The sequence below is a fragment of the Ricinus communis genome, chromosome 7, assembly GCF_019578655.1.
Source record: "Ricinus communis isolate WT05 ecotype wild-type chromosome 7, ASM1957865v1, whole genome shotgun sequence".
Classification (NCBI taxonomy): Eukaryota; Viridiplantae; Streptophyta; class Magnoliopsida; order Malpighiales; family Euphorbiaceae; genus Ricinus; species Ricinus communis.
Genome location: NC_063262.1, coordinates 9054843 through 9082219, shown reverse-complemented (window position 1 = coordinate 9082219; position 27377 = coordinate 9054843). Strand labels below are relative to the sequence as shown.

At 34.8% G+C, this 27377-nt stretch overlaps 2 protein-coding genes and 1 long non-coding RNA gene across 3 annotated transcripts; 2 read left to right on the top strand and 1 right to left on the bottom strand.

The window, feature by feature from the left end:
* Positions 1–899: 899 nt before the first annotated feature.
* On the bottom strand, positions 900–8847 carry LOC112536539. Its single transcript, XR_003080530.2, has 2 exons — positions 7984–8847; positions 900–1276 (listed from the first exon to the last, which is right to left on the bottom strand). It is a non-coding gene; the product is annotated as an uncharacterized LOC112536539 (long non-coding RNA).
* Positions 8848–17013: 8166 nt separating this feature from the next.
* On the top strand, positions 17014–23936 carry LOC8264044 (S-adenosylmethionine carrier 1, chloroplastic/mitochondrial). The gene is made up of 12 exons (XM_002530210.4): positions 17014–17271; positions 17356–17466; positions 17754–17840; positions 18147–18219; positions 18610–18700; positions 19152–19205; positions 19299–19394; positions 19683–19772; positions 20892–20943; positions 22772–22833; positions 22915–22995; positions 23526–23936. The coding sequence occupies exons 1-12, from the start codon at positions 17217–17219 to the stop codon at positions 23649–23651; spliced, it is 978 nt and encodes a 325-aa protein (XP_002530256.1). The 5' UTR covers positions 17014–17216; the 3' UTR covers positions 23652–23936.
* Positions 23937–24062: 126 nt separating this feature from the next.
* On the top strand, positions 24063–27175 carry LOC8264045 (glucan endo-1,3-beta-glucosidase 8). Its single transcript, XM_002530211.3, has 2 exons — positions 24063–25875; positions 26025–27175. The coding sequence occupies exons 1-2, from the start codon at positions 25523–25525 to the stop codon at positions 27115–27117; spliced, it is 1446 nt and encodes a 481-aa protein (XP_002530257.1). The 5' UTR covers positions 24063–25522; the 3' UTR covers positions 27118–27175.
* Positions 27176–27377: the final 202 nt, after the last annotated feature.

The following is a 27377-nucleotide window of genomic DNA, read 5'->3' as shown; positions in this document are numbered from 1 at the left end:
GTGTCTCAACCAGAAAGCGAAATACCATTTCAAAGCCAAACTGAAAGCACATACGCTGTAGGAGGTAGTAGTTCCATGAATCCTTTAAGCTTGAAATATATGTGTGGCAACAGACTAAGATTGATGATAGCAAGGACAGAGCACAATAGGGGGAGAAAATTTTGAAAATATCCTCATGAGAATGTAAGTAAAGCTGTATTTCTCATTTTTGGTATGAAGTGAGAAGTAAGAAGTGAGATTGGCTTATCTATTCATGATATTTTTCTTGTTTTTGTCTTGTAGTCCCGTTGTAATCATTTTTAGTGGCATAGTTATTGGATTAATGAGTGTAATGTGAAGCTGCTAGAAGAAGTAAGGGAAATGAATCAGCTTGCAAGGTTGGAGTGGTCTTATATACTTAATCACGAAGATGTGAAGAATGAAGTGCAGGTTATGAAGGATGAATTTAACGCTTCAATTAAGGAGTTTCATTCGGAGTTAAAAGAGGAAATTGAAGCTGCTAAAAAGGAGATGGAAATGGTCACTTCAAGTGCAACTGAGGCTGTCAAGCAGGAGATTGTTTTACTTAGGGCCAACCTTATTGAGGTGACTCAGAATATGCAAGCTATAAAGAAAAGTAGACAATTGTATAAGGGTTTGTTCTTTGTTTGTTTGGCAATTGTTGTATATGTCAAGTTCTTAATATAGATGTAATGTAAGTGGTTTTTAGGGATTTTAGCAAGGCATTTGCGTGTGATTTTGTAATGGTACTATAAGCCCTTATTTATCTATTAATAAATTAGGAAGTTGGTTTACATGTGTGAGATTTCTATATTTACTTTATATTGTTACATTGTTGTTAGAAACTACTTGCTTTTGGATAAAATCTAAACTGCAAGTGCATTAACAAAATAAAACAATTAGATCGGAAATAAACTGCTTTCATTAATATAACAAAATATTAGCAGTACATATAAACAATGGCCATGAGAACAAAAGAAACATTATCATCCTTTGCCTGTTAATGGATAGTACCCACTGCATGCAAAAAATAACAGCCAACTATTACAATTAGGACAATCTTTAAGCAAAATGGCCATAATTATTTTCTATGTTAAAATACAAATATTACACAAAAAATAATAGTAATTGTAATCTTCTTCTTCTGTTTATTGTGTTTGCCTCTCTCTTATCATGGGGCCTTTGCTTCTATTTGTATCTAAAAGTGGTGGTTGAGAGCAATGTTGCATTTTCTCCTTCTTTTTTCCATCATAGAGAAATCTGGATGATGATGTGTCTAGTTGTTTAAAAAAAAAAAACAAATGCAACAACAAGGTTATACTCAGTCACAAACATTTACATTCAACAAACATTGTGACTTTACCCACACAAACCCACTTACATTGAAGATACCTACACATGTCGTGGTGTTTACATAACAACCAAATCTGTCATTTTAGGTTTCTTCCTGTTACTTCTAGAAGTATACACTCTGTCTCAATATTGTCATATCTAGATGGTTGGTTAAAAGTTGTGGTGGATGCAACATCAATTTCTTTTCTCTTAGTCTCCAACTTCTTTCTTGTAAAATGTTCATTTATAACATTTTTAGCGATTTGCCTTCTAAGTTCCTTTGATGGTGGTTGTGGTGCCTTTTCTTTATTTTCTCTTTCTTTATTTTTGTTTACACCCTAACCAAGAGTTAAAAAGTTAAAATAGTTAATACAATAAATTTAAGAATATAATATATGCAGTAGTTAGTTAGAAAATTTACATGGTTGTCTTTAGCTTTGTAGGACAACCTCTACTATTATGTTTTTTGCTACCACGATGTTTGCATTTCATAACCCTTCCATTTCTGCTTAATTTCCCTACCTTCTTGATTTCATCTTTGTTCTTTCTTTTGGCTTTCTTAAGCCTGCTAGGCATCTTCCTCACTTCAGGTAGCTCAAGTGGTGGCAAAGTTATTTGTTTCTAAAGCATCATCCCCTAGACAGGTTGCATTATGTGCTGGTATGCCTTTAGGTAAGCGTCCTTCCTATACCAGTTTGCTATGTAGTGCTCAGACTGCCCATGTTGACTATAGATAGCACATATACTGTGTTGGCAGGGAATACTAGTTAAATCTCATTCCCTGCAAGTACATGTACTGTTAGAAAAGTGCATTGTATGCCTATTAGCTGCATTAGCCACATGTGTCACCTCAAAACTCAACCCCGTTGAACTCCATAAACCAATTGAAACTAAGCTCCTTATTTTTTTCCAACTTATCCATTGCCTTTGAAGATATATCATTAATCCAAGTTTTAGCAAACTTCCTTTTTTCTACTATCCTTTTCATAACTGCAACCCTAATTTCATCCAACATACTGGTTATAGGTTTACACTTAGCTTCTAGCATCCAACCATTAAATTTTTGTGACAAGTTATTGTCAACAACATCACATTTAATGGTGGTACTAAAGAAGGCTTTACACCATGCCTCCATTAGCCTCTCAAGAGCATCCTCCACTATTCCAGTATCCAACTCTTCTAGGTTTGCATCTTTGCCTTTAATTATGTCTCAAATATTGCTTTAGCCATTCCTCGAAAAGCAAATTTTCTCTCATCTCCCCTCCATTTTGTTACTTATTGAGCATAGATGTGTCTTGCATAATTCTATGCTTAATATTTGGTAGTTCAACCTTAATACTAGCATCAAGTCTCTGCATAATAGAAAACAACATTAGAAAACACATGTAAACCTATATGAAAGTAAATAAATAGTTATGATTCAGTATCTTTTGCATATAACTTATATGCAGTATTTATCTCCATTACCTAAGGGAAGGTCATGCTTTAAGCACCTCAGAAACCATGCCTAGTTATTCTTGTTCTCAACTTCAACAACACCCTATGCAACAGGAAACATCTGATTGTTTCCATCCTTACCCATTGCAGACAAAAATTGCCATTTGACAATCCCCTTCAAAAAATATCCATCCATCCCAAATATTGGCCTACAACTATCTATAAACCCTTTCTTTATTGCTTCAAAGCATATATAAAATCTCTTAAATTTCTTATTGTCATACTGCTCAAAGTTGTCAAGTTTCACAACACAAGTACTATCTGGGTTACTTATTTTATTCTCTTGTACATACTCATGTAGCTTAGCATACTCTACCCTCTAATCTCCAACCAATTCAACCAACACTTTGTTCTTTACTGCCCTAGCAACAGTAAAACTGAGTTTTTAGTTTTTTCCTACACGGAGCCCTCAAGTTCTTTAGTTTAATACTAGGTTGTGTCATCAGCCTTGTTTTGAGGTACCTAGCTAGAAATGAACTAGTTGTCATTTTATTCTTTGACATCCTATAACACTTGTGAGAAGGATAATATGTTTTTACAGTAAGGTTGTCATCATTCTTTTTCTTAGAGACAAATAATATCCAACGGCAATTAGGAGCCCCTTCACATTTTGCCCTTAGTATACCTAGCTCATTCTTTTTCATTGCCACCCCTAAGCCCTTTATAATTGCATACTTAACAATTACATCTCTCACTTGTTGAGAGTTTAGGAAAACCATTCCTAAATAGAGTACAAGAATTGTATTGTCAGGATCAAACCTGACTAAAGTACTTCTCCTTCTTAAAGTAGTTTCTCCATACTCCACATCACTAGGAACTATTCCCATCACTTTTATAAGATGAGCCCCCAACTTCATCATTCTCAGCTTCCTCAAGTTCTTCTACTTCATTTATTGGTGCACCAACACCAACTACCTCTTCCACTTTCTTATCTTTTCTGCCTATTTTTTTCTTCCTATGATATTCTCTCACTTTAGCCCTAGCTTCTTGAAATTTTTCATCTTCATCATCAATTAGTTGATTAACTGGAACAACAAACTCATTATAAGTCTTATGAAGTCTGCAATCTAGGTCAAGCACTTCTTCCCCGTTAGTTAAGACTTCACTAACACCAAAACCAGTTAAGACTTCTGCCCTTTGACTACTTCCTACAACTTCAGCAAATGGTTGATCAATGAGTCCATCAGTTGCATTGCAATTGGAGACTGAATGATCTATGTATAGATTAAGGACAGACCCATTAAGCATGTGTTTAATCAAATCTGTAAGGCATTTGTTACTGTGTATGCTAACAAACTCCCCAATCAACCTACTTTTATAACAAATGCCCCCTAATTTATCATAGCCTAATTTCTTAATATAATACATTATATTAGAGTAAGACATCTCATCTAAGTCTAAGTTTTCATCCATCAGTCCACTGTCCCACCTACATACTCACTTTTACTACCCTTCCTATTTATACTACCCTTACGATGAGTGTTTAGAATAATAAATACCTCTTCCATTCTGCAAATGTTGGAATAATAAACAATATAAGACAAATAAGGAATAAAAAAATTAAATGTTCACATTCAAAGCATTTTCAGGCACTAAAGTATTAAAGAATTCAATCATGAACGAACAAATAAGTTTTTACTTGTCACAACATCAAAGATACAAATGCTAACAAACAAGCAATGGGACCACATGCATAAAATTCCTCCAACATTCATAGTAAAAAATAATTTGGGACCACTATAACACCAATGAAATTTAGACATCAAAGAAGAGAGAATCATTGCATACCTTTTGCTGCTCCCAACACTGAAAATGAAACTTTTTCTTTCTTAGAATTTCCTAGGTTAACAAGCGCGATTTCAAAGCTTAAAACTGTGTGGAATTTTGGATTTTTTTATAAATCAATCTGGTTCTGAGAGTAATTAGGGATTTAGGAGAGATATATCAAATTAAGGTTTCTTTCACGCTTCTTTACATTTGAGCTAATACGTTGTATTTTGGTTCCAAAATGAGATGGTGTGTACTAAGGAGAGAGGTATCAAATTTTACTTTTACCAAATTAAATATAAAAAATAATATTTCATTGATAAGGTAAAATTCACGGGCTAACGTCTGTTTAATGAGGGGCAAAGTAACACCAACTTGAACAATACGAGGGCCTAATTCCACCATTTTGAACTTGAGGGGCCTAAATCCAAAAATATACAAGTTTAAGGGCCAAATTATGGTTTTTGCCTACTATCTACACTAAGATTGAAGATCATGAATTAGAAGAAGGTCCTGAAGCTAGGTCATGAAGCCTTATAGGAGTCTCATCCTCCAACTAAATAAAATTAATCTCAAGGGAGAGTCCTAGATGAGTAAGACCGTGAGCTACTTTGTTGCAAGTCCTAGACGCAAATACAAACCTAACCACATTTACCAATGACCCTAGCTGCTTGATATCTTGAATTAACATATTTGTCTCATCCATTAACATATCACTGCCATTTAGAAGCGAGATGGCAGCTTGTGAGTCTGATTCCACCACTAAGCTAAGTAAATCACAATCCATAGCAAGTAATATACCTGCACGAATGGCTTCTAATTCACCCAATAAAACTGAGCTACTATTAGGGATCGGGAAACTTCCCATTACCATGCATTCCCCCATTGAATTCTGAATTACCACCTAAGACTATAAATTCCTAAATCATCATAAACCAACATCAGTATTTATTTTATAAATACTACCCATTGGAGCTAGCCAGCGTGAGCATCCTTCATACAAATGCAATGTAGAAAGGGAGTCAGTTTGTGACTATTATTCCTCATAAAAAGATATAGCCCATGTATAAATCAAGTTAAAAGGAATAAAACCTCGCTGATGGATAAAACTCTTCCTTAAACTTTAAGATTGCCACGCACAAATGGAGAAGTGCTCCATCTCTTGCTTTTCTATCTTTCCCGAAAGTAAAGCATCATATGAGTGAAATTATTTGATTTTATATTTTTCAAAATCATACCAAATAGACTAAAATTCCATATATACTTTATAAATGGACACCAAAAAATAGCATGTGCAATTGTTTCCCATGGAAAACCACATCTTGGACATAAGAGTATTGTTAGAACATGATGAGCGGCTAAATTAATAAGAGTTGTTAAGATATTTTGACATGCTCTCCAAATAAAATTTTTTACCTTAGGAGATAGCGAAAACGCCCAAATATACGTCAACCAAGCCTCAGATGAGAGCTTGTGTTGTTGGCAAGCAAAATAGGCACTCTTAATTAAATAAACTCATCTCTTCTTAAAATGCAAACATGGAGAGTTCTGTACACGAAATCGAGGTCGAGGTATAGCCAAAATCATTACTGCCTCATGTTGGTGGAAATTATTCTAAACCATAGCTGCATTCCAATCTCCATTGGGTTGTAATAAATGTGAAACAAGTGTATTATCAAGCAAGACTCTATGAGAGCTAACATGAAACTAAACAACATAGGAAACCATTTATCCTCATATACACGGGTGGACGCCCCATCACCAATTCTCCATCGCAACCCAAGATTAATCAATTCCTTTCCCCGAAGTAAGCTTCTCCATCGCAACCCAAGATTAATCAATTCCTTTCCCCGAAGTAAGCTCCTAAGGTTGCATCTAAAATAGACCTTGTGGATAGTGTTTTCCTTTGAGAACTTTAGAAACTAGAGAGTCAGGCCTTATGAGTAATCTCCATTTATATTTCCCATTATTGCCTGGTTAAATAGTTTAAGATCACGGAAACCCATGCCTCTAGTAGACTTTTGTCTACATAGAAAATCTCAAGACTCCCAGTGCATCTTATTTCCTGACTTACTACCACCCCACCAAAATTTTGCACATAGGCACTTTATATCATCCAAAATAAATAAAGAAGCCTGAAGCAAGACATTGCATAGGTTGGAATGAATTAGGCCACTGCTTTAATAAGAGTCTCCTTATCGCCTATTGAGAAGGATTTCTTATTCCAACCATACATCCTTTGAGAAACTCTATCTCACAAGTAAGAAAATTGTAGCCTCTTATTCTTGAGGAAGAAAGTAGGTAAACCAAGATACACTTGATGGCCATGAACCATCGGTACACCAAATAGATCCTTTACAATTGTAATATTAGCATCCTTACAATTAGGACTAAAAGATAAGTTTGATTCCTCATAGTCAATCATTTATCCTGAGGCCAACTCATAGAGCTTCAAATAATTTTTCAAATTAGCACAATCACGCACTGAAGCTCTATAAAAAATTAGGTTGTTATTTGCAAAGAAAAGGTGAGAAATGACTGGGTTATGTCTGGCAATCTGCACTCCATGAAAATTACCTACAGAAACTGCATAAGACAATAAAGAAGATAATCCATGTGCACATAAAATAAAGAGATATGTAGAAAGCATATCCCTTTGTCGATTCCCTCTACCAGGAGTAACATTACTAGACACCTCCCCATTAATGAGAAAAGAATAGGAAGCAAACCGCACACATCTTATAATTAAAGCCAGCCATCTACAATGAAAACCCATCTTTAGCTACAGGAATTCTTGAAATTTCCATTCCACCCTCTCATGTATCTTACCAGTTTAAGAGAGATATAACCCATATGCCCACCTCTATGATTATGATCCAATGTATACACTCAAATCCAAGGAGGACATTATAAAAAATGAGTCTTCTTGGAATGAAAGCACACTAACAATCATCAATAGCCCGAATGAGGATTCCCTTAAGCCAATTAGTGATAGCTCTAGTGATAAATTTAAAAGTGACATTACACAAACTTATCGATCTAAACTCTTTAGCATGTTGCAGCTGTTGAAATTTAGGCACTACAGTAATCGAAGTTTTATTCCATTTCTCCCATCTAACACTCGAGTTAAGAAACTCCAAGTACTCCCTAGTAATATCCTCACCAACAACACTCCAAAACTTCTAGTAGAATAGAGCAGGAAATCCATCAGGACCTAGAGCCTTAGATGGATGCATATTAAAGAGGGCAATTTTAATCTCATTAGCTATAAAAGGCGATATAAGCAGATTATTCAAAGCATTAGTAACACTCACTGAGACATACTTTAGCACCTGTATTATAGCAACATCACATGGGTCAGAAGTGCAGAAAAGGTCCGTATAGTACCTCTGTATAGTATCTAAATGCCTGACTTTGAATTCTGCTAGTTTCCATTTGACCTCGAACATCAGCTGTAGTATTAGCTTTCCTACGTTGGGACACCTAGAAGTGGAATTCAACTTTCTGTCTCCATGTGCCAACCATGTAGCCTTTGACCGATGCTTCAAATACATCTCCTCTTTATTATGTAATTTTCAAGTTTGCATTCTAACTGCTTTGATCCGACCGATATCCGCCCTTGAGCACGTGTTTGAATACAGTCGCTCAATTTCCTTACAAATTCTTACTTTCCTAGAAGGAAGTCTCCTGAACTTATCAAAATTCCATGAACTCAAAGTAGAACTGCAAGACTTAATTGAGTTTTCCATCGATCCTGTACTAGCTCTCGACCCAATTGACCATGCTTTCTCAATAATTTCAGTGCATTCCTCCTTAGAAATCCAAACCTCCTCAAAGTGAAACCGATTTCTAGGACCTTTAGGGCCCTTACATCTGCTAAATTCGGATAAGCTTGGGTAGTCATTCTAATAGTATAATGGTCAGAATGGTAAAAACATATGTTTTCAGCATAGGCAGATGGAAACAATAAATTCCAATCCGAGTTAAAAAAAATCTGTCTAGTCGGCATTTAATAAGATTAGTAGTATCGTGCCTATTGATCCATGTGAATTTTGGTCGATGGAATCAATATCTCGAAGAGAACAATCATCAATAACATCATGAAAGCTCATTATTTGATTAAAGTTCCTAACTCGAGCCTTAACTTTTTCATGCCTATAAAGTATTTCATTAAAATTCCCTCCCAATACCCATGGTAAGGGTGCTAAATTTGAAATTGTAGACAACAGTCTTAATAAATCCCTTGAGAAATGCCAAAGAGATGAGTCAGGGTCGCCATACATACCAGTAAATCTCCACATGTTACCATGTTCTTATACTACTATATCTGTATGGCCACATGAATAAGACTTGATGGTGATATTGAGAGGGTCCTTCTAGAAAAGAATTACCCTGCCTTTAACTCCAGCACTATTAACAACAAACATATGATCAAAATTCAATTAAAATTTAAAATTACTGCAAAAATTAGAATGAAACTTTGTTTCATAGAGAAACAAGTTAGTGGTGTGTAGAGACCATGATGCTATCCCTTCCTCTTTGTGTTCTTGGCAAACCCACAATAAAGTCCATGCTTACATTATCCCATGGTCTGTTCGGAATCGGCAGTGGTGTGTAGAGACCCCTTTTGAAGTGTCCCTTGGTCTTTTGGCAAGTAGCACATCTCTCTACTACATGGGTTACATCTTTGATCATCCTAGGCTAATAAAAATATTCACCTAAGATATCAATTGTCTTTTGTATCCTAAAGTGACCAGCTAAATCCCCACTGTGTACTTCTCGCACTAACAACTCCCGAACCCCACTCTTTGGAACACACAGCTTGTTACCTTTGAAGAGGAATCCTTCTTGACGTACAAACTGACTAGTAGGATTCTCCATCTCACTTGAAAAATCAGGATCATCTTTGTAGTACTCCTTGAGTTGTTTAAAACCTAAGATTTTGGCATCGACCATGGAAAGTGAGTAGCTTCTTCTTGATAGAGCATCAGCCACTACGTTGCTTTTCTCATCTTTATACTTGGAGCTAAAAGTGAAAGTTTGAAGGAATTCTACCCACTTTACATGCCTCTTGTTGAGTTTTTGTTGCCCATGGATGAACTTTAAGGCCTCATGATCAGAATGAAAAACAAATGATTTTGGTATAAGGTAGTGAGACCAATGATTAAGGGCTCTGACCACCGTATAGGTTGAGCAGTTCAATTTAGCCCCATTGAGTTTCTCACTAAAATAGTTCACTAGTTTTCTTTCTTGGATCAATACCGCACCAATCCCAATCCTGCTTGCATCACACTCCACCTCAAACACCTTGTTAAAATCAAGAAGTATAAGAACCGGAGCATTGCAAGGTTGAAATTTTACCTTCTCAAAGACCCTTTGGGCACCTTTATTCCACTTGAACTCTCCTTTCTTTGTCAATTCGGTGATGGGAGCCATGATGGTTGAGAAGTTTCGAATGAACCTCCTATAGAATGATGCTAGTCCAGGGAAGCTTCTAACCTCGTGCACATTCTTCGGAGCCAACCAAAATTGTACTGCCTTGACCTTCTCGGGATCTACATGCACCCCCTCTCTTGCTATAATATATCCTAGGAATACAATACTAGGAGTCATGAAAGTACATTTTTCTAGTTTTCCATACAACTTCTGCCCTCTCAATCTATCAAACAACATCCTCAAATGAATTAAATGCTCCTCATTGTTTTTACTATATACAAGAATGTCATCTAAGTAAACAACAACAAATTTATTCAGAAAAGGACGGAGGACTTCGTTTATCTCATGAAAGAGCTTGGGGCATTGCAAAGCCCGAATGGCATCACTAACCACTCGTATAACCCTTGTTTTGTTTTGAATGCCGTCTTCCACTCATCTCCTTCCCTAATTCTCATTTGGTAGTATCCACTCCTTAAATCCATTTTGGAAAAGATTAAGGCACCACTCAACTCATCCAGCATGTCTTGCAATCTAGGCATAGGGAATCTATATTTGATTGTGATATTGTTTATGGAATGACTATCAAAACACATTCTTCAAGTACCATCTGTTTTTGGTACTAAGAGAGCGGGAACGGCACATGGACTCATGCTCTCTCTCACATAGCCCCTTAGAATTAATTCATCAATTTGCCTTTGAAGTTCCTTACTTTCTTTCGGATTGCATCTATAGGCTGCCTTGTTAGGTAAGGATGCCTCGAGAATCAAATCGATGGCATGCTCAATGTCTCTAAGTGGCAGAAGGTCTTTTGGTAAGTTATCCGGAAAAACATCTTTATACTATTCTAATAACTCATTAAGGGATGATGAGTTATCACAATAAGTATCCTTTTTTTCTTTGGCCCTTACAACCAAAGCATACCCGCCCCTCATTTCTTCTACTATTTTTTCAAATTCATTACAAGTTACAAGAAAGTTGCTTTTCTCTTTTCCTTTCTTAGCAACTTTGGGAGGTAAAGGCAACAATCTAACTTTTCTGCCTTCTTTGATAGTTACAACATATACATTTGATTTACCTTTGTGCTTCGTATCATGGTCAAACTGCCAAGGTCTCCTAAGAAGTAAGTGACACGCATCTATTGGAAGAATATCACACCATCTTTCATCTTCAAACCCGCCTATGGAGTAGGCAACCAACGCTTGCTTCTTGACTTGAACCCCGGTTCCATCATTCAACCAATTAAGCTTATACTGCTTATTATGATCCCTGGTTTGAAGCTTCAACTTACTCACAGCTTCGGATGAGATCACATATATTTGGGCACCACCATCAACTATAACATTACAAGTCTTTTCTCCAACCTTGAATCTAGTATGAAACAAATTGTTTCTTTACCTTAAGTCACTCTTGGGCTCACTATACAAGATTTTCCTCACAATTCCAATCATATTGCTCTCACTTTCTGGTGGTATATCCTCATCATACTCATCGTTGAAGTTATCATATTCATCCTCATCCGCAATGAAGTGATAGAGTTTCTCTTCCTCATCCATTAGAGCACATTGAGTTGCGGTCAAGACATTTTTGCTAGGGCATTTGAATGCAATATGCCCCCTTCCATGACATCTAAAACACTTTCTTCTTGTAGTATATTCAGTTTAAGAAACTACAGCCTTTTCTTTCCCCTTGTCAAACTTACTCGGACTAGAGGATGATGGTTTGTGTTGAAAAGTACTCCCCTTAGTGTAAGAAGAGTTAAATCTCGAAGGATTCTTGAAGCCAAATGATGGCTTAGGCTTTTCTTCCTTCAATTGCATCTCGTATTTCATGGCCAATTTACAAACATCATTAAAAGTAGAGTAGTGAGTAACCTCTACCTTTCTGCCAATCCCCTTAGAAAGTCCCTTTACAAATCTTGCGATTTTAAAGGTTTTTTTCTTATGCAAATCACAAATTAAACATAATTTCTCAAATTCTTTCACATACTCCTCTACACTCATGTTGTCTTATGAAAGATGAGTTAGCTTAAGGTATTGTTCTTGCTCATATTCTTTACTCACCCATTTGTCTCTCATTTTTTTCTTTAGTCTCTCCCACGAATCAAGTTTCTCTTTCCCTTCCCTTCTTCTTTGTGACTTAAGATTTTCATACCATAGGACCATAAGACTTTTGAGTTTTAAAATAGCCATTTTAAACCTCCTTCTATCATCATAGCCTTTATACTCAAACACGGTTTCAATTTGCCTTACCCAATCAAGGAAACACTTATATCATGACCACAATCAAAATCGGGTAGATCAATCTTAAGGCCTCTATCATCATCATTCTGCTTAGGGCCAGAAGTTTCACTATTATCATCATTTTCAAGGAAACTCAGTTTTCTAGTTACTTGTAAAGCCATATTAGCTATGGCATTCATCCTCACCTCCTGCCTTTTTTTATACTCCTCATTCTCCTCTTGAAATTTCTCCATATTCTCAAGTATTTGTGTGATGATCTGTAACATTCTAGCAAGTTCCTCCCTAGCCATGATTTCACTATTTTGCTAATTAATTATAACTACAAGAGATGATTCTGCCAAATCTTTTAAGCAACCAATAAAGAAACAGAAATTGACCTCAAGACTCAAGGCTTACAGATTCAGAAAATTTCACAAGAAAAGAACCTGTTTGAAGAAAGAAAACTCCTTAAAAGGTTTTTGGACGAGGGAGTAATCTTCAATTCAAATCTGCCCCTCCGGTTTGATCCGCTTTTCGTATTGTTAAGAAAATTTTCTTCTCCTAAGCTTTGATACCAGATGATCTAAGTCAAATACACCTCACAACATAAAACTTGTAAAGGTATTTAGAGTAGATTGAAAAGAACCCCTTAATTTCACTCAAGAATTCATAAACTGAAATTTTGCATCAACAATCCAAGACCAACTCAAGACTATTGGAAGACTAGGTAAGAACATAAGACTCACTCAATGTTCTACCGAAATCTTATCACTCAAGACAAACTCAAAGTAACAAGAAAGACTCTTTGATTGAGATAAACTTAAAAAAATAGAGAGTACATGTTTTTCTTTGATAATCAACTGTCCCCTTTTCTCATTCCATAACTTATATATATAAGAAACTTACAAATAAGAAAAGAATACCAAAAGTTGGCTTTAAACAGCCTTCAAACAACAATGAAAATGTTTGCACACCATAACCCCCACTATGTGAAAAGTTTCCTTAATTAAATCAGCCTTTTAATTCTTCCATTTAAAGCTGACCGTTTTAGGAACTCTTTCACCTATTTACACACCTCACTCTTAATATTTTTATTTATAAGTTACAAACAAACTAAAACAAAAGTATTAAAATGCACACTAAAACAAAAGCATAAAATTCAAACTAAAACAAAGCATAATAAAATAACATAATAAAACTTGGCCTTGATGTGTACCCTACTTTCTTGTTGCATACCACATGCTTCATGGGCTTAGGTAAACTCCCAAGTAAGACAAGTAACAAATTCAGGCTTATGAGCAAATGGAAAAAGCCCAAGAGTTTCTAAGACTAGAGCAGGTGGCTCATGAGTAATGTTGCTTGACTTTGGGTCATAAAAGTACTTGGTGTGTTAGTTAAGCCAAAAGGCATGACCAATTACTCATACAAACCAAATTTCATTTTGAATGTTGTTTTCCACTCATCACCTATATTCATTCTAATTTGGTGATAGCCATTTCTCAAATCAATTTTAGTAAAGATAACACTACCATGCAATTCATCTAACATATCATCTAACCTAGAAATAGGATGACGATATTTAATGGTAATCTTGTTAATTGCATGACAATCAACACACATACGCCAAGACCTATCTTTCTTAGGGACTAACAAAATAGGAACAACACATGGACTAAGACTTTCCCTAATATAACCTTTACTTAGTAGTTCCACAACTTGGCGTTGTAACTCTTTCGTTTCCTCGGGATTGACTCTATAAGCTGGTCTATTTGGAATAGATGACCCCGACACTAAGTCAATTTGGTGCTCTATCCCTTTTAGTGGTGGCAACCCACTAGGTAACTCCTCGGGAAACACATCTTCAAACTCCTGCAAAACACTTACAAATATACTAGGAAGAGAAGAGTTAAGATCATTAGTGTTAAATAAAGTTTCCTTGTACATAAGTACAAGTACTTGCCTATTTTCGCTCAAAGCCTTTCTCATGTCTCGCTTTCTAACTAAGAAACTCACTTTTTTCTCACTTGCCTCCCCTTTTTCTTGCGCCTTACTCGTTCTTTTGCTCACATTCTTGCGCAAATCCTCACTAAACTCTCCTTTTACCAATCTTTGCTCTCGCCCCTTATTATTTTCCACACAACTCCCCTTTTGCTTGTGCACCTTCTCTTTTTCATGTGCTCTCTCACACTTTTATTTTTCTTTCTCATATGCTTCCATTCGGTCCTTTACAACTATTTGTAATTCATAAACTTCTTTAGAACTCAATGGTGCCAAAACATACGGTTTTTCATCCATTACAAGAGAGTAAGCATTGGTTAGACCATTATGAATTACAGATCTATCTTATAACCATGGTCTACCTAGCAACATATGACATGCATGCATGGGAACAATATCACATAGTACCTCATCATGCTACTTCTTTACACTAAATGCAATCCGTACTTGCTTAGTAACTCTAATTCCACTTTGATCATTAAGCTATTGCAAGGTGTATGGCTTAGGGTGCTTAAGAGTTGGAAGTTTAAGTTTATCAGCCATCATAGCACTTGCTACATTAGTACAACTACCCCTATCAATGATTAGACTACAATTAGCATCATGGTTTTGTACTTTACATGTAGTATGGAATATGTTTTATACTTTACACAAGTCGTTATAACTCCTTGAATGCTCGTGGGTTTTTAAGCCTACTAACATTTCAGCATATGCAACTCATTGAGGTAGGTGGTACTGTAGGGCAGCCTCAACCTCAGAAATATTATCAAATGAGCCATCAACTTTTCTAGACTTTTTGATTGGTTCAACATCTTCCGCCTTCTCATCCACTATTCTATCAATGTGCCTCTTATCTCCTACATGTCCATTCAATTGTTCAATAAGAGGAGTAAGTCTGACACTAATAAAAATAAGTCCAGACTCAGCTTTGGATTTATTCTATTTTGTCAGTCTTAACCCATTTAAATTTTCTTCTACTCCTAACCCTTTGTAACGGATTAGGCATAATAACTTCAGCATCAGCAGACCAAGCCAAAAAGATCATCATCTCTTGTAAGTTCCCTTCAATATTTCCTTGTTGTTGCCTTGTCCATCTGAATGAGCTATAATTGTCACATTAGGAGTGGAATCAGATTCATCACGATCACCACTTGCATGAACACGTTGGTGCATGGATTGTTGATCATCTTATACCGATGTATTACCTTGCTTACCTGCCTCATTCTCAAGTGAAAACTCTTATCTTCCACTTCGCCTTGCACTTTTTTCTTTTCTTTATATACTAGTTGAATTTACTCCCTTCATCAATGGCCTAAATTGAAGGTCATAAATACTAACAAGATGGCCATTAATAACCTTATCACATTCCTTATAAGCATTGTCCTATATACCCACACCCATAGTAGAAATAGGAAAGTCTTGCATAAGTGAAAGAACCAAATCCCTAATTCTTCCATTTTCCTTAAAGAAAATTCTTCCATTTAATATAATAGATATAGTAAGGATTTTTTTATTACGGAATAATTACAAATTTGGTGTCTGAACTTGTCAAGATTTGACAATTAGGTGTCTGAACTTTTAAAAATAAGAATTGAGTGTGTTAACTTGTGAAAAAGAAGTAAACGAGTTTGTTTTATAGGTCACTTATTAGAAGCACTAACATGGATTATTTCATTATAAAATTATTATGCGAGGTTGAAAAAAAGTAAGTGAAATTATACAAAACCCTTGTAAAACTTATGCAATTCTTGTATATACTATTCCAAAGGATTCAAAAAAGAAAAAATTAAGGATTTAGTTCTTTCACTTTCATTAGAAATTAGAGATTAGAAATTAAGACTAACATTTAAAGATTTGACCAAAGCTAATCCAAAGAAACACTACATTGAATCAAATCTTGAAGCATTTGTGAAATGAAAAGGTATTCTTTTGTGCCTAATGGTTTAGAGTTTATTTGTTTATACATATTTTGCTGTTATAGTGTCAATTATGGTGAAATTAATTAAATTATTCATTATCTTTCAATGAAAAGATGTCGTTCTATGGAACTAGTGTCGTTTTTTGAAGCTCTTTTTTTCTCTCATCTTTTCCTCTTTATTGTCATTTTCTAGGGTTAATGTGTGTGTTTTGGTTTTTCAATTTAACATGCACTTTATTCGTTTGTATTGGGGTGATATTTTTATTAATGATTTAGGGGTTGAACAAATAATTTATTTTAAAGGTGATATGTATGATATAGACATAGAGGTTGAGTTGGAGTTTGAAAAATTTATAAATGACATAATGGGTTACAGGAATATACACATATTACATTTTAGGACTCCTTATAAATCTTTAGTATATAAGTTGAAATTGTTGTATGACCTGTCAGTTATAGACATGCTTAGAGTGAGTTTAAACATTGAGTTTGGAAAAGCACTTTTCCAACATCAAATTTTATTTTGAATGATTTTTTGAGTCTAAAAATTGCTTTATTTTGAATGATAGGAAGTCTGATGAAGATGTAATCGATTGTGAAGAGTTGTCAAATGATTATAAAGAGTTATAAGATGTTAGAAACATGTTGAGGCAATTTTGATATAAAAGCTCGGATACTTAATTGTCAAATTTTGACAAATTGAGAAATCAAAATTATAATTATTCACTTCTTATTTTTACCTTAAAAAGTTCCATGTTTCTTAAAAAAGAATCAGAACACAGTTCCCTTAAAAAGGTCCGTTAACCATGGTAAATTGGCCCAAATTTCATGATCCATAAATCTATATAATACAAGGGCAACACAAGTTGAACTCAACGTTCTTCTCTGTGTTATCCCCGTTGCTACTTTTCACCAGACCAAAAACTGCTCTCGTTCTCTTTCTCTCATTCAATCACTTATTTAATAGTAAACACACTCATTTCTGGTTCTTGTTTTGGGTAATTTTAACAATTTCAATTCATAATTAAGTTGCACCCTCCTCTAATCTAATGGGCCCTTTTACCTTAGCTATTGATACTAAAACCTCCTCCAAGCTCCCTTCAGGTATACACATTTTTTCTTTTTCTTTTTTTCTTTTTAATTATTCTTTTAAGTTACTAAATAATCTTTGTTTTATGGGTTTTGCAGATACAGCTGTTAGGAAAGTGCAAAGCTCATCTCAACTTGAAACAAGAAAGGCTTTTGCTTCAATGAGTGTGAAAGACGATAAACCTTTTGATTTTTTGCGAACTTTATTTGGTATGCTGGTTTTTTCTTTTTCTCTTGAATCTTTATTTTTTTTAAATCTTTAAAGGAAGAACGGAACTTTAATTTTCGTATTTAGAGATTGTTTCTACTGTTTGTTAATTAAATGCCAGAGGATAGGCTCTTAGAACCAAACTGTGAAAAGGGTTTTCTCCAAATTGATTCGTTAATCAAGTTTTCTATTTATTTATTTATTTGGTATGTGGTGTTCTTGATTTTGAAAATAAAGTTATAAGTTTCACTACTTGTATAATTTTTCTGGAATTGGAAATTTTTTGTAGAGGGAGTTATAGCAGGAGGTACAGCTGGTGTTGTTGTTGAAACAGCATTATATCCAATTGATACAATAAAGACAAGGCTGCAGGCAGGTCAAATATGAAGTGCTTCATCCTTTTTCTTCTTAAGTTTTACATTTTCTTTGTTGTATGTAAGGCTTTATCTTATCATATTAGTTATCGAAGACTGTCAAATTTTTATTGTTAAGTGCTTCTTTGATTGTGTTTATTAATGGGTCATACTCTGTCATTGCTAGCGACATATATTTGCTTTTGTTAGTATATTTACCCTTTTTTTTTCCAATCATTGACCTTGTTTTAGCATGTGGATGAGGCAGAGGGCATCTAAATTTTTTGCTAACATTCTGAAAATAATTATTGAATTTATTGTATAAGCAGCTCATGGTGGTGGGAAAATAGTTTTGAAGGGTCTTTACTCTGGATTGGCTGGAAATCTTGCTGGTGTCTTACCGTATGTATCTTCTGCAGTCAATTTTCTCTTGTTTGAGGGTCATCCATAATCTTATCATATTATATTAGCTCTTTAAATGTTATAAGCTTTTCCTTTGATTTTATGCACATTGGAGAATTAATTGTACATCTCAAGCACTTAATAGTAGGCTTTCGAGTTCTCAAAATTGGCGTGTCCCTAATATTGGCATTTATCAACTTCCATGAATTATATAATTTTGGTTCATAGAACTAGGTTGGAATATTATGGCATTATCGAATATGATATTCACGCTTCTGCCTCTCTCATGTCTCTACTCATTTGCCTGCCCATGTAATGTTTTTGTGGTGAATCTGTTATTTCTCCTTTTTCTCCCATTATTTGTCAGTGATAATGATTTTTCGTGCATAGGGCTTCTGCATTATTTGTTGGAGTATATGAGCCTACGAAGCAGAAATTGTTGCAGATGTTTCCAGAAAATCTTAGCGCTGTAGCACATCTAGTAAGATTTTCCTTGTCTTAGAAATTCCTATTTTAATGTTATTTGCTCCTGCATGTGATTGGTGGGGTTAGTTTGATGTAGATATTCCTATTTGTTAACTGTTTTATGAAAGTCTGCTGCGTTACAAAGATTTCCTTTCAGAAAAGTATATTTTGTTAGGTTGTTTATAGTTCCATACACATTATGGGTGCACAACCTTTTTGTCTCCATATTTTCTGTGTCATTAGAACGACATGAGGTCTCATTATATTTTCTTCTCCATGAGTTACATCCTCTATTATATTAGTTGCCTAAAGTCTGAGGTTATTCCATGACATTAACTAAAATAAATTCATATGCTAATCCTGCTAAATTAGTTCCACGAGCTTACGTTGTCTTTAATAAATTTTTTTCCGTATTAATGGATACCATTTTCTTGCTGTGTAACACAAGATTTCTGACTTCTGTGCAGACTGCTGGTGCCATTGGAGGGGTTGCTGCTTCTCTCATTCGTGTTCCAACGGAGGTGAATTTTCCACCTCTACATTCTTACACCATGACATGCTTTATGAGATATTATTTCATAGTAATGTATTTTGAATTTTTAAACAATCCTCAGGTTGTCAAGCAAAGGATGCAGACTGGGCAATTTACTTCAGCCCCTGATGCTGTTCGCCTCATCATCTCTAAGGAAGGTTTCAAGGGGATGTATGCGGTGTGTAATGTCCTTCAGTTTAAACACAGGATGATTTATTTTTTTATTTATAATTACAATCTAAGATATCATGGACTTCTGAATCAGCCAATTTATACTTTCAGTTTTCTTCTAATCATAGTAGAGATTGCAAAGTTCCTTTGCGATTAACAATATTTCTTTTCCTTTGTTCTTTGTATAACTATTTATGGCTGTAATTTTGTTACAAGTATATCATTAGCCATTGCTCTCCATTAAGTGTTTTCCTCTATATTTTTTATTTCTGACTTATTTTATGTTTGAGTGCAGGGATATGGGTCATTTTTGTTGCGGGATTTGCCATTTGATGCAATTCAGTTTTGTATCTACGAACAACTTCGGATAGGTTATAAAGCAGCAGTATGCTCCTCATCATGCATAAGTTGACAGATTTTTGCCATTCCTACATCTTACAGCATGCTTTTTATATGCTTTTTATCCTTTTCTGCTTTTAATACCGAGCTCATAGATTTTCATCTGCAATATCTTGAATATCTTTTATTTTCAAGCCCCTAATTGAACTGTGCAAATTTCAAATAAGGCATGGGTGGCCCTCTTGAACTTGAAAATTAGTCAATGATAGAATTTCAAAATGCAGTCTTGTGAATTCACTTTGCATCTGCACGTACTCCTTAGTCTCCAAAAGCAAAAGGAGAAATGTTGATTTTCACTCCTGCTTTGTTGTTTGGTATCCCTAATATCATTTGAAAGTTATGGGTGAAGGATTCGATGTTCTTTTCTGCCTTTTTCTTTGTGTGTATTGACACCGTTTACTCAAACCTTGAAGTAGATGTTAGTCAATTGTATAAAGAAGCATTCTTCTCTTTCTTTTATTCCCTTGTATACTGTATTCAGATATTTCCTGTTCGATACTGTGGTCAATAGAAATTAATCATTTTAATGCATCTGTTACTCATAGTGACTTTACTGCATAATGATAACTGTGCTATATTTGTACGGAATAAGTTATTATTTGTTTAATTTCTTTGGATTTAATTCCTGAATATGACAAATTATGACATTTGTATTCTCTTGAGCTTAGATACAGACCTTGGATTTGGATGTGAATCAAATACCTGGTTTGGAACATTTAAACCTTCATATGGATTTGTATTTGAATCAACCACGATGAATTTGGAAGGCAATTAATCAGGATTTGAAACAACCAAATATATGTTATTTGGAATCCTTGACTCAGAATCTAATATCAGAAATTCAAATTTTTAATCTAAATTCATAAATGTAAACTTATCATATATGTTATTTTTCATTTTACTAGCATGCCTGCAAGAATTACTGTAGAGGTGACTGTTGGAAATATCTAGTCATTCATATAGGTTTTAGCTGGTAAGCGACCACTATCTTTCTTAGATTAGGACAGATGGATGCTATAATGCTTTAACTGGTCAGCAAAGTGTAGCAGAAAAGCAAGCATAGTCTTATTAATATTTACCTTTCTTTGTTACTTGTATTTGACAGGCAAGGAGAGAATTGAATGATCCAGAAAATGCTGTCATTGGCGCGTTCGCTGGTAATATGGCATCTTGTCTCTTCACACAAGGAGTTGGTCATATCATGAACCCTCCTTCAGTTTCTAAATTGTTCAGATATTCTAAGACCTGTTACATATGAAGTACGAACATGCACACGGACACGGGACACGGACACGGACACGGGACACGGGACACGGGATTTTCTAAAAAGTATGACGCGGATATGGCGGAACACAACATATTATATATATATATATGTATGTATTTATATAAAAAATGATAATAACCATAATGCAAATTTATATATAAATAACATTCATAAAAATTCAAGATCTAATTACAAATTAAATTATGAATTTTATACTTTTTAACATTTTTATCCAATTGTTTCAAAATTTAAAAAAGAATACCCATTTTTTTAAATTTGTTTCAAAAATATTTTTCGATGATAAATTTTGAAATTTCACAGTTAGAAAAATAATGTAGGAAGTCGACTGTGTTTACTAAAAGAATTACAATTATAAATCATCAAAAATAATTTTTCCTAGGCTTAACAATATAATCATTAAAAGTCTCATATATGTGTATTATTTCACACATTTTACATTTAAACGTAATAAATTTTTTATTGACTCACTAACTCTTATGTTAGTAACTAAAATTGACTTGTCCCATCATTTTTCTCATTGTAAATTTTTAGAAATTGTTGCCAAAAAGTGTTTTTAAAAATAAATTAAAAGCATAGGTATTTGTTTTAAAATTTTGAAACAATTGGATAAAATTATTGAAAGTGTAAAGCTCAGGATTTAATTAGTAATTAGGCCAAAATTAAACTACAATTTAAACATTTTCAATTCTTCATCTTCACACACTTCATCTACAAATAATACTTAAATCCTGGTTCATCAAGTGATAGATTGGCAATCTCAAGAATCTCTGCACCATCCAGTGACTCAATCTCAACAAGTTGTAGAAAAGATTTGAGGTAGAAAGTAAGGAATATATCAAAGAGATAGAGAGGTAGAGCGAGGGATTTCTTTTTGTTGAAATAAGTGTGAGAGCAAGTGTGCTAGGATTTTCTTAAAATACTCATGTATTATGTTTTTATAATTTGATAAATTAATTTTTAAGTTATTTTAAAAAGTATTCCATGTTTTTCAAATTTGTTCCAAAGTTTTCAAAGTTTTCAAAGTTTACTACTTCTCGTGTCCCCAACGTGTTCCACACTCAGCAAAAGAAAAAGGAAACAAAGGACACTTTTCTGGCACGTCCCATATGTATCCCCACAATGTCCGTGTTCCCGGAGTGGGACACGCATACAGCAATCCTCTAGGAGTGTCACCTGTAAATGAAATTGGTTGCATAAGCATTTTTTGAAGAAAGTTTATAGCAAGCCTTGTAGTGATCCAGTATATTCAGCAAAAATGTGCAAGTGTGAAGTGAGATTCTCTCTTCAGTTCCCTTTCTTGTTAATATCTTGTAAAAAAAAATGTATATTAAAGAAAGAGAAATGATAAGTTGCCCTAGTGCTGCATGCGTGGTGTGGAATTGTGCATGTGATAATAGTTCCTGACTTATAAGAACTTGAATGAACAACTGTATCTATGAGTGAACACATAAATTATACCTTTTATGTGTTTACCAATCTTTTTACTCTTTCATGATCATATGCTTCTTTGACTGCAAGTTTGCGAAATTAAATAAATAAATAACAGAGGACGGGTTACATAAGCTAGATGATCCTCTCTCAGTTTTCCGCAGAGAACAGATCTTAATTTCTCTCGCACTCCCTACCCATTTCATCTTACATTTTTCTGCAGGTATTTTTCTTAACTATCCTACACATATTGAATGTTACCTTTACAGGTGCACTAACTGGAGCTATAACTACACCACTCGATGTGATTAAGACAAGGCTAATGGTTCAGGTATGCTTAATGTCTCATCTGCTATTATTTTTTTCTTGGAGTGAATTCATTAATGTTTTTGTATGCTATTATTATTGACAGGGTTCAGCTAACCAGTACACAGGAATCTTTGATTGTGTTCAAACTGTTGTTAGAGAAGAAGGACCCACTGCACTTCTCAAGGTGCGTATAATCTATATATCTTTTTGCACCTCCTAAATTGAATGTCAAGGAAATGTGGTATCTTTTAGAGTCTTTAGTGCTACTGTTTGAGAGAAATGGGCTCACACCAATGAACTTGAGAGTCCATTCTGTTCTAACATGACTTTTTGATCATTTTAGCATAACCTGTTTATTGTTCAATGCCACAAGCTTGATATTTTCTATTTTTGTTAATCAGATAATTGTGAAAAGCCAGTGAAGTCAATTAGGTGGTTTTTTAATTTTTGCATCACTCAAGCTCTTGGCAGTCATATGGTTTTGAAATGTTTGCAAGCTTCTAATCAAATATGCAAAAAGAACTGTGTTCATTTTATACTTACGACAGATGACCTGGAAACAGAAAAAATAAGACAATAATGTTGTACCTGTATGAAACTATGAGAATCGCATGAGTTATGAAGAATGATGTTGTGTCGACCTATAGTAGAAACTTGCATATTGAGGAGAGAAATTTCAATTTTCTTGTTTTGGTTTATTGTCCAATACTGCAGGGCATAGGACCCAGAGTTCTGTGGATAGGCATTGGCGGCTCGATCTTCTTTGGCGTATTAGAAAGCACAAAGCGGTATCTTGTTCAGAAGCGTCCTACACTGAAGCAACACTTGAAAGAGGATTAGTTGTAGGTGAATTTAGGGGCTCATTCTGGACAGCATTATTTTGAACATGCTGATAAGCATCATGCTGGCTGTTGCAACTATCCTCCTACGAACATGGAAATTGGCGCTTGATTATTAGATTGGGGGGTCTGATTCAACTAAAGAGCATCTATTCAGGAATCTATCAGTCATTTTAAATTGGGCATTTTCATTATGATTGACAGTGTAGCTCATTCATACTACGTACAAAGCTTGTACTAGCCTGATATATGTTTTTTCTATAGGAAAGCAATTTGGTTTTCAGTAGTGAAGCCTTTGTCGGTTGATACAAGAAGCTAGCTCAGTCTTTACATGCTCTCTTTGTAGTTTGCAAGCCTCATGTATGCACCCAATTAAAAATAGTTCAAGGATAGGTTTATGCTATTAAATATCATTCATCAATAACGTAAATCTAAAATCACAAGCTTTAACCAACTCAATTCCAACACAAGACATCACAAAATTCAAACCATAAAACGTAAGATACATTTAAAAATTATAGTTACTAGTTTAACTCTCTCCATCTTAAAATAAAAAAGAATAGGATACATTACCATTTCTGGCTCTGTTCTCATCTGAATGTAAAAGGAAATTTTGACCTTCCCCACTATTTCCTTGCTCATCACACTAGACAACCATTACAGAACTTGAATAAAAGTTAAAACTTCAAAAAATAGAAACAAAAATAAGATAAGAATAAAAGAACAATGTAAACCATACTCTTTGCTCCATCTCCTTGCTATTACAGCTGTGTTTACCCTTTTCTTGATTTAAACTGATTCATTAAGCTGCAAACAGAAAACATGGATTAACATAAATCATGAATTGTTATGCATAAACAACAAAGTCCCAAAATAACTTAATAATAATCTAAATATGCTATACCGTGTTTATTGAAAAATACTCATAGTTAACTCAATTTATGCTTCTTTATATAACATAAGGAAAACCAAAAGCACTTCTTGTTCTGTAACTGAGGAAATCGGTAAAATAAATAAAGAAATAAAGAAAAAACCAAACAAAACAAATACAATGCCAAGTTCTTTTTTCTTTTTTTTACAAAACCAAAGTTCCTTCAGTTCTATGACTTTGAGCAACTCAGATAGAAACCAAAGCAAATGCAAAAATGGGTCTTTTAACAGTTTCCTCTTCTTCATCTGAGTTTGCAAGCAACATACGCATTGAAGGTTTCCATCAACTTCAGAAATTAAAACAAAAATAGAGAAGAGAAAGAGAAAGAAGAAAATAGAAAGGAACGAAATGCAGTAAAAAAAATTAAAAAAAAAATAGAAAAAAAAGTAAAAATGAAATGAAGATACAGTATAAATGAATAAAAAAAAAAATCGTAATAAAGAAGATTTTGTCTATGTAATTTCGTCATATTAGATATCATAGTGAAAGTGTAGCATGACCATGCATGGCCCACCATGTTACATGCTTTTCTCTAATGATTAATGCCAGATTGAGGAACAGTGACCCAGCAAACTGTTATTCGTTTTTCTGGCCAAAATGATCTTTTAAGTTGAGACCCTCCTGTAATTAGCATGCATGTTGCCACGCACACAAGTTATTTCACACACTCCGTCTTCTTTGCAAATTCCAACTTGTGCAAGATTTTCTACTCTCTTTTAATGCCAAAATTAGCAAATCACACAGTGTAGGAAAAACAAACTTGCTATGGACATACCATTAAAAGCCCTACAAAACATGAACCAAAAAAAGAAACCTGGTCCTCAATTTTCCCATCAACCCAAGAAACTAACTCCCTCTCTCTCTCTCTCTCTCATCAAGACAGCATTTCTTGCAATATTTCCTTCAATTCCCATCGTCTTCTAGTCCGGTCGGCTCGAACCATGGCCCAAGCCTGTGGTTTGCTGCTATGGGGCTTTTGTATGGTGATGGTGTCAACCAATGTTCTATCAGCTGTTCTACCGGGTATAGGGGTGAACTGGGGGAACATAGCATCCCACCCATTGCCTCCTGACATAGTGGTTAAAATGTTAAAAGACAATAACATTAATAGGGTTAAACTTTTCGATGCTGATGCCTGGACTGTAAATGCCTTGGCTGGTTCAGGCATTGAGGTTATGGTTGCCATCCCAAATAACATGTTACAATATATTGCCGATAGTGTGGATAATGCCAAAGATTGGGTCAAAGAAAATGTTACCGAATATCTTAGAGGCCAAGGTGGTGTTGACATAAGGTTAGTACCTTTTTCTTTCTTTTTTCCTCCTTATTGTTATCAGATAATCGTAAGATTTGTTTCACGTACTGTAATCTGATTAAAAGCTAGCGGATGTTTCCTGAATTTATTCCCTTTTGGTGTCTATATATATATATATGTATGTATAGATATGTGGCTGTTGGAAACGAACCCTTCCTGGCATCCTACAATGGATCATATGACAAAACTACATTCCCAGCTCTGCAAAACGTCCAAAAGGCACTTGATGAAGAAGGAGTTGGTGACAAGATCAAAGCGTCGGTACCCTTAAATGCTGATGTTTATGAAGGGAACTTACCATCACAAGGCAATTTCCGTAAGGATGTAAGGGATGTCATGACCAAAATTGTACACCACCTCCATGACCATAAAGCTCCGTTTATTGTTAACATTTACCCTTTTATTAGTCTTTACCAAAGCTCTAGTTTCCCCTTCGAATACGCTTTCTTTGATGGCGGAGGCAAAAAGATCCAAGACAAGAATGTTACGTACACAAATGTTTTTGAAGCTAACTATGATACCCTTGTTTGGTCACTAAAAAAGGCTGGCGTTCCTGATCTCAAGATCTTGGTTGGTGAAGTTGGTTGGCCTACAGACGGTCACGTTTATGCCAATGCCAACCTAGCCAAGAAATTCTACGACGGGCTCCTCAAAACATTAGCTGCCAAGAAAGGAACTCCGCTCCGACCAGGCGTTTTAGATGTGTATCTTTTTGGCCTGCTGGATGAGGACATGAAGAGCAATCTTCCGGGGAACTTCGAGAGGCACTGGGGAATATTTCGCTTCGACGGACGACCCAAGTTTGCTATGGATTTTTCCGGACAAGGAAATGACAAGATGCTTATAGAAGCCAAGGGGGTTCAATACTTACCTGCAAAATGGTGTGTGCTAAATAAAGAAGTTGAGAGCAAGAGTATGATACCAGCTGAGATATCGTATGCATGTTCATTAGCAGATTGTTCGAGTTTGGCATATGGATCTTCTTGCAACAAGTTGGATTCTGATGGAAATGTTTCCTATGCTTTTAATATGTATTTTCAAATGAATAATCAAGATGTTCAGGCTTGCGATTTCAGTGGACTGGCTACCATTGTTACCCAAAATGCCTCGCGGGGGACTTGCCTTTTTCCTATTCAGATTGTGAGCCATGGAGACAGACTAATGTTGGGATACTGGGTGACCATTTTTGCTGGATTTGTAGTATTGCCATTCTTCATTTAATGTAATCTTCACCACAATATCTTGATCTCAATTGAAAAGAGAAAAATTGACAGTTTGACATGTTACGTTATGTTATTGTTATCAGCTTAAAGGGATCTTGATCTTCAGTAAAAAAAGTAGGTTATATATATTCGCCCAATCCCGTAGATTTATAATTTATTTTATTTATTATATGGATAAGAATTTAATTCTACTATTTTCATGTATTGAAGCAAAAAAGATTAGGAAAGGATTTAATTATAAAATTATATTTTTCGAAA